General features: G+C 41.0%; 1 protein-coding gene across 1 annotated transcript; it reads left to right on the forward strand.

The window, feature by feature from the left end:
- Positions 1-3,529: 3,529 nt before the first annotated feature.
- Positions 3,530-6,202, forward strand: LOC125382096 (myc protein-like). The gene is made up of 3 exons (XM_048400143.1): positions 3,530-3,684; positions 4,358-4,868; positions 5,247-6,202. The coding sequence occupies exons 1-3, from the start codon at positions 3,613-3,615 to the stop codon at positions 5,852-5,854; spliced, it is 1,191 nt and encodes a 396-aa protein (XP_048256100.1). The 5' UTR covers positions 3,530-3,612; the 3' UTR covers positions 5,855-6,202.
- The last annotated feature ends 481 nt before the right edge of the window (positions 6,203-6,683 follow it).

A 6,683-nucleotide genomic window follows, 5' to 3' on the forward strand; every position in this document is an offset into this window, starting at 1 on the left:
AATCTGCAATTCTATCGTCTCGTGACGTATTTGGGGGCTCGCGTATAATCGGGTCAACAACATTGCCAAGTTTCAAAGAAAACAGCGTGGTTGTTTGTACGTGGGAGACGTGATTCAGGTACTAATTGAAATATAGCGCAAAAGCCTTGACACCTCACAGGCAAAACACTCGCTCCACATCCCAGAACAGGACATCTTACGTTCAACATGCGAGAGGAGTTACTGACTGACTGACTGTCTGTGAGTGGGTCTTGTAATTCAATCAGCTGGGCTTAACGGACCGATCCCTCCTCTGCACACCCCTATTGTATCGTGGGGAGCTTGGGACAGGGGTGGGGCGGACTGACCTACACAGCGAAAGTAGTTCTTCGCAAGCGAAGCGTGAAAGGGGCGTGGCTTGTGGTCAAAGCGTGAAGTTTACAAGTGCACTCACACTATATTTCCGCAGGGCGAAAGATCCACTCCAAAGTGAGTCTAGAAATTAATCAGACCAAATATTCATTATCAAATTATGGTGATTCGTTTAATATGCACTTACTTATATGTGCGATATATTAGTATCGTCGTTTGACCTTTTATTGCTAAAGTTGTGAGCAAATAGAATTAGTATTGATAGTTCAATTCCTTTTTTATGCCCCAGTGCGCACTTTTTGTCAACTGCACTACACACCGTGCATGCGCACATTCCTGCAAATACCAGTATAGCGGAGTACCTGTTCATGTCGTTCGCGGGCCGGCAGTTTGTACAACTTTATATTTCCGAAAAATATCTTCAGGCTATAAGGACATTTCTGAGAAATACACTTTCATATTCAGCGATAATCAATGCACACAATAACACTACACATGCCACCGCCGATCTCCTTCCTGGTGGCCTAAAGGTCAACATAGGCTGTTTATATCCCGTTGGTTGCCCTGCATAGTTCGTGATCATTCATGATAAAGAGACACACAGAGCTTGTATCATAATATAGAGACACATATAGGTTAAATCATAATATAGAGACACAGAGGTTGAATCATGATATAGAGACACACAGAGCTTGTATCATAATATAGAGACACATATAGGTTAAATCATAATATAGAGACACACAGAGGTTGAATCATGATATAGAGACACACAGAGCTTGAATCACGATATAGAGACACACAGAGGTTGAATCATGATATAGAGACACGCAGAGATTGAATCATGATATGGAGACACGCAGAGGTTGAATCATGATATAGAGACACACAGGTTGAATCATGATATAGAGACACACAGAGGTTGAATCACGATATAGAGACACATAGGTTGAATCATAATATAGAGACACACAGGTTGAATCACGATAGAAACACACAGAGGTTGAATCATAATATAGAGACACACAGAGCGTGTATCATGATATAAAGACACACAGGTTGAATCATGATAAAGAGACACACAGGTTGAATCATGATATAGAGACACACAAAGGTTGAATTATGATGTGGAGACACGCAGAGGTTGAATCATGATATAGAGATTTGTTTGTTTGTTTGTTGTTTAACGCCGCACTCAGCAATATTCCAGTTATATGACGGCGGTCTGTAAATAATCGAGTCTGGGCCAAACAATCTAGTGATTGACATCATGAACATCGATCTATGCAATTGGGATCGATGACATGCATCAACCAAGTCAGCGAGCTAGACCACCCGATCCCGTTAGTCGCCTCTTACGACAAGCACAGTCGCCTTTTGCGACAAGCATGGGTTGCTGAAGTCATATAGAGACACACAGAGGTTAAGTCATGATAGAGACTCACAGAGGTTGAATCATGATAGAGACACACAGAGGTTGAATCACGATAAAGAGACACAGGTTGAATCATGATAGACACACACAGGTTGAATCACGATATGGACACCATGAGGTTCAATCACGATATGGACACCATGAAGTTCAATCACGATAGAGACACCCAGATAGAGACACCCAGAGGTTAAGTGAATAAGTGAGTATGGTTTTACGCCGTTTTTTAGCAATATTCCCGCAATATCGTAGCGGGGGACATCAGAAATGGGCTTCACGCATTGTGAACATGTGGGGAATCGAACCCAGGTATACAGCGTGACGAGCGAGAGCCTTAACCACTAGGCTACCCCACCGCCCCTCTCAGAGGTTGAATCACGATAGCGCCACAGTTTGAATCTGATAGAGACACAAGATAGAGGTTGGATCACACAAGCAAGAGGAGTACACAATCAGCGAGCGAGCGAGTTGGGTTTTTAACGCCACTTTTAACAGTATTCCAGTTATATCACGGCGTGTCAGCTTAATGTGGGGGGAAAGCCCGAAGAGATGCAGGTCTCAGACGTTTACCACTCCGGTGAAACCCACGAGCACGGGTATGGTGCTGACAAACCTAGAAACATAATCGGGGCGAACCGGGATTCGAACCCACAATCAAAGGTTTCTGGGGTGCCCAAGGGACGCAACTCTACACCGCGAATCGCGGCGCCTTAGACGACTGGGCCAACCGTGCACCCAGTACACAATCAAACAAGTCAATATATATTTTTTAAATCTTAGTATCACATCTATATTGTATCCATATCGCGCTAGAGAAGCTAACTATTTACATGTGCACATAAACATCAATAACAGTATAATATCAATATTGTCATACAAATACTTAACATTCAACTTGAGAATAGTTTATTTATCAAATAGTACATTTGACTCAATATCCAGAAAAGAAACCTATAGACAAGCGTAACGTTCGCCCCGAATAGTGTCCAATTAGAAGCATATAAACCTAGCAAGTTTCGCTATCACACTGTAAAATAAATAAATAAATAAATAAATAAGATAAATAAATAAATAAGACATGTTCATTACTGTAACTGTTACCTGAATGTTATTTCTACACTTGTTTCAGAAGCGAATGTGTCTTAACGCCGTCTTGAGAGATAAGAATACACTTTTAACTACACGCTAGTTGATAATTATCAGTATATAATATATTTACTTTTGCAGGACACTTTATGAAAACGATAAAAACATGTTTTTGCATATAAGATAAAATGTGATATTCCGTTAGTCCGACAATCGAGTTTATCAAGTCCATATTCAAATTCTAGGTTTCACGGGGTCAACAACGGTGACAAATGTATAAAGTCTTCAAGAAATATGGGTGTGTCCGGTGCAGGCGTCCATAGTAACTTACCACAATGACAGTCAGGAGTTTCTTTTGATTGACTCCTGCAAGTGCATAAAGTTCATTGTGATTGGCTGCCTCCTGAATAATCATCACAATAAGCTCCGCCTTCACAGATTCCCGCCACCATGCCTGCTTACGGCTTCTTCCTTCACCACGAAATAGTCCCCATGTTTCACAATTATTTTAATAGCTGATATATTTTTTCATATAGCAACTGCATTATATTAACTGCTATTGCTGTTAAAAAGTAGTCTTTTGTAAATTTACACTAAAATACTGCACTACGAGAATTTGCGTAAAAATGACCTTGACGAAAGGTGAAGCGCGTAGGAATATCGTCATCCTCCAAGTCGTCTTTCATTTATGAAGGCTCGCCAACTCGAGAGATCATTGCCCCTTGGACTACACAAGCGAGCAAATGCCGATGAAAGCTACTCCTCGCATTTTGGATACCTATATGATGTCAACACCCAGATGTATTAACACCAAAGTGAGTATGTTATGCATATGCTCTACTGTCATTGACAGTAAGTGAATCTAAGAGGAAGTAGTGAAATATTCCGCGAAATGTTTTGTGTTGTGTAACCGGATTGAATGTGAAGAATTTCCTAATTTGTACTCAAGCTAATTTGTGACTGATATGACATGTGGCAGTTTAAGATTTGCCTTCGAGTTTGGTCAAGTGTTTAGTACCCTTTAGTATCACGATATACGCTTCATTGTGTGATTTCCTCATGTGGAGCACGGAGTTCACATGCACGAGATCCGCGTAGTAGGTCTAGCTGAGCAACGTGGGTTTCACGTGGCCGCCATGCCGGTATGTCTGAACTCGTTCCCAAACAGCTGCTACAAGTACAACTTCGTATTTGTACACTATTTCAGAGTTCAAATGTATTTTATACGTTATACTAGATGACCGACTTGTGATTTTGTCGCTGTCATACACGGGCATGGCATGATTAGGTGTTTATCGAATTAGTTAGTTCAGTGTGTAATGTCAAGATAGAGAAGTAGGCGTGTCCAGACGCAATGCAAGCGTGTTCCTGTATATTTAAACATGTAGATTTACTAATTTAAATCACTTGGCATTTCATAGTGTAATTGTTTTCAGTATAAATTGAACTAGCTATTGAATTTATTTTTATTGTGTGTTTACTTTTTAGGACATGGCCAAGATACATTCACTGGAGGAAATGGACGAGAGCAGTATGTACTCATTCATGGACAACGAAGGCGATGTTGATTTCTACAATCTCAACACGCCAACTCTGATGCCAAGTGAGGACATATGGAAGAAATTCGAGCTGTTGCCCACACCTCCACGTTCACCAAAACACGAAGTGTCCGACCTTCTCGACTATGAGTCAACCGATATTTCGGACTTCTTGCAGAATGAGGCAGTCCTCAAGCCGCCGAATTTACCCTTTCCAGAATCGCCACCGCCGTCTAGTTTATGTTCGAAATTGATTCAGGACTGTATGTGGTCTGGAAGTCACCAGATTGGGTTTGATATGAAGGTTGAGAAGTCCCCATCTCCCGGACCGGACACACGACCGAACGAAAACGGCCAGACTGAGACCCCCTCGGACTGTGTGGACCCTGCGGCGGTATTCCCCTACCCCATCAGCGATACCCGATTGACCAACCTGGGAACAGAAACGCCCTCTGACTCTGGTATGTATTTTGACCAAGCTCTGACATTTTTGTGGATGTACATGCATCATCCGATTGAAATATTGATCTCTAATGATTTGTAAATCCGTTTGATTCAGATGTCTAACTAATAGTTAGTCATTTAGGACGTACAGACACCCCCGTTTCACATATATTTCATTGCATTGCGCAACATGGTCTAGGGGCAAGTAACTCCTGCATGGAAGAGAATATCGGTAGAGTCCCCGACCTTTTATTGTTGACTTTCAGTGATAAGGATTTTCCAAACTGACTGATATTAAGACTATTTTGATTCCCAGAAACGATGTTGAAACATAATCCATTTGTAATTATTTGTAAGGATCACTATTTTAATATGTCGTCTTTTTTTGTTTTCAGAGGAGGAAATTGATGTTGTCTCAACAGAAGATGTTCATGAATCCAGGATACCCTCCCCCCAACCCCTGTCAATCAACCTAAAAAATGTGAAGACAGTGACTGTAAGGACAGAAAGTGCTAAACGTGAATCTAAGTCCGTGCATGTAGTGATCGGCTACCCCGATATGGACGTGCATAACTATAGTTTACCTCACTCATACAAAAGGACTCGATCGTCTCCAGGTCAAACACACATTGCACCAAAACGGATTAAACGTGAATTGAGTGAACCAGACTTCAAGAAAGTGTGTCAAAAACTGAAGGCAAGCAGTAGATCTTGCAGTAGAAACAATTCCGATTCAGAGGAAGGTGGTGAAGGTAAAAGGACTCAACATAATGTGCTAGAAAGGAAACGTAGAAATGACTTAAAGTACAGCTTCTTTTCATTGAGAGACAATGTACCAGAGTTGAGGGAAAAGGAGAAAGCCCCCAAAGTGCTCATTTTGAAAAAATCGGCAGACTTTATTTATGAATTACGAAGACAAGAAGCATCTCTTTCAAAAGAAGTGACATCGTTGAGAGAAAGACATGAAAAATTGAGAAGGACGTTGTCAGCTTTGAGACAATAAATTTGTTGGACTTAAATACTTGTTGGTTCATCACTGCCATGATTGGAGTATATCGTGGGCGGCGATTTCATTGTGTGTGCCGTGTTCAAATGGCTGTTGTTGTAGGTTGTTGAACCTAATGTGATGGAATTTATTATGAGTGTTGCATTTGTTGGCTTTACTGTTGTATATATGTATCAATAAGTAGCATTATTTTATGCCAGTCTGAAGGTCACGGGCTATTGTGTGTTCTTTTGCTTTGAGAGGAAAGGGCATTTCTCATGTATCATGCATTCTTGTTTTTGTATAAAACCTTTAAAAACAACTCACTAAAAGAAATAAATTAAAATTCTTTTTTTTCCAAACACAGATCCTTGTTGTATCCTTACTTATGTCATTGTCTGGATAAAACGCGGGAAATTGCGCCCGCCAGCCAATGAAATTTCCGCCTGTTGCATTCCATTCACATTGATGTAAAAAGCAATGTGTACTCACGTTGGGTCACAGACGGAAAACTAGGTCAGATTAGCTTTACGCCATTACTGTGGCGTACCTGGACGAGACAGGCTCACGTGACTTTCTTGGAAAAGGTGATAAAGTGTTTAGGTGCGGCCCACCTGACATCGTTTGTTCTGTCCGGCTGGGACAGGCACTTAGCGTATTTAAATATATTCCCGACACTGGCCGTTATAAACCTGTTACTTGCATGTTTGTGTTGTGGAAAGATAGCTGTTTGCTGTGATTCATTCATATGATTTGTTCGAACTAGGAGTAAATGTATGTTTTAAGTACGTGTAAATTAATAAGGCACCAACTTTCTAATTATCATAAGCTGTTTTGATTCAAAGGG

Source organism: Haliotis rufescens, unplaced genomic scaffold (genome assembly GCF_023055435.1).
Source record: "Haliotis rufescens isolate VD_foot unplaced genomic scaffold, xgHalRufe1.0.p SCAF_2, whole genome shotgun sequence".
NCBI classification, from domain to species: domain Eukaryota; kingdom Metazoa; phylum Mollusca; class Gastropoda; order Lepetellida; family Haliotidae; genus Haliotis; species Haliotis rufescens.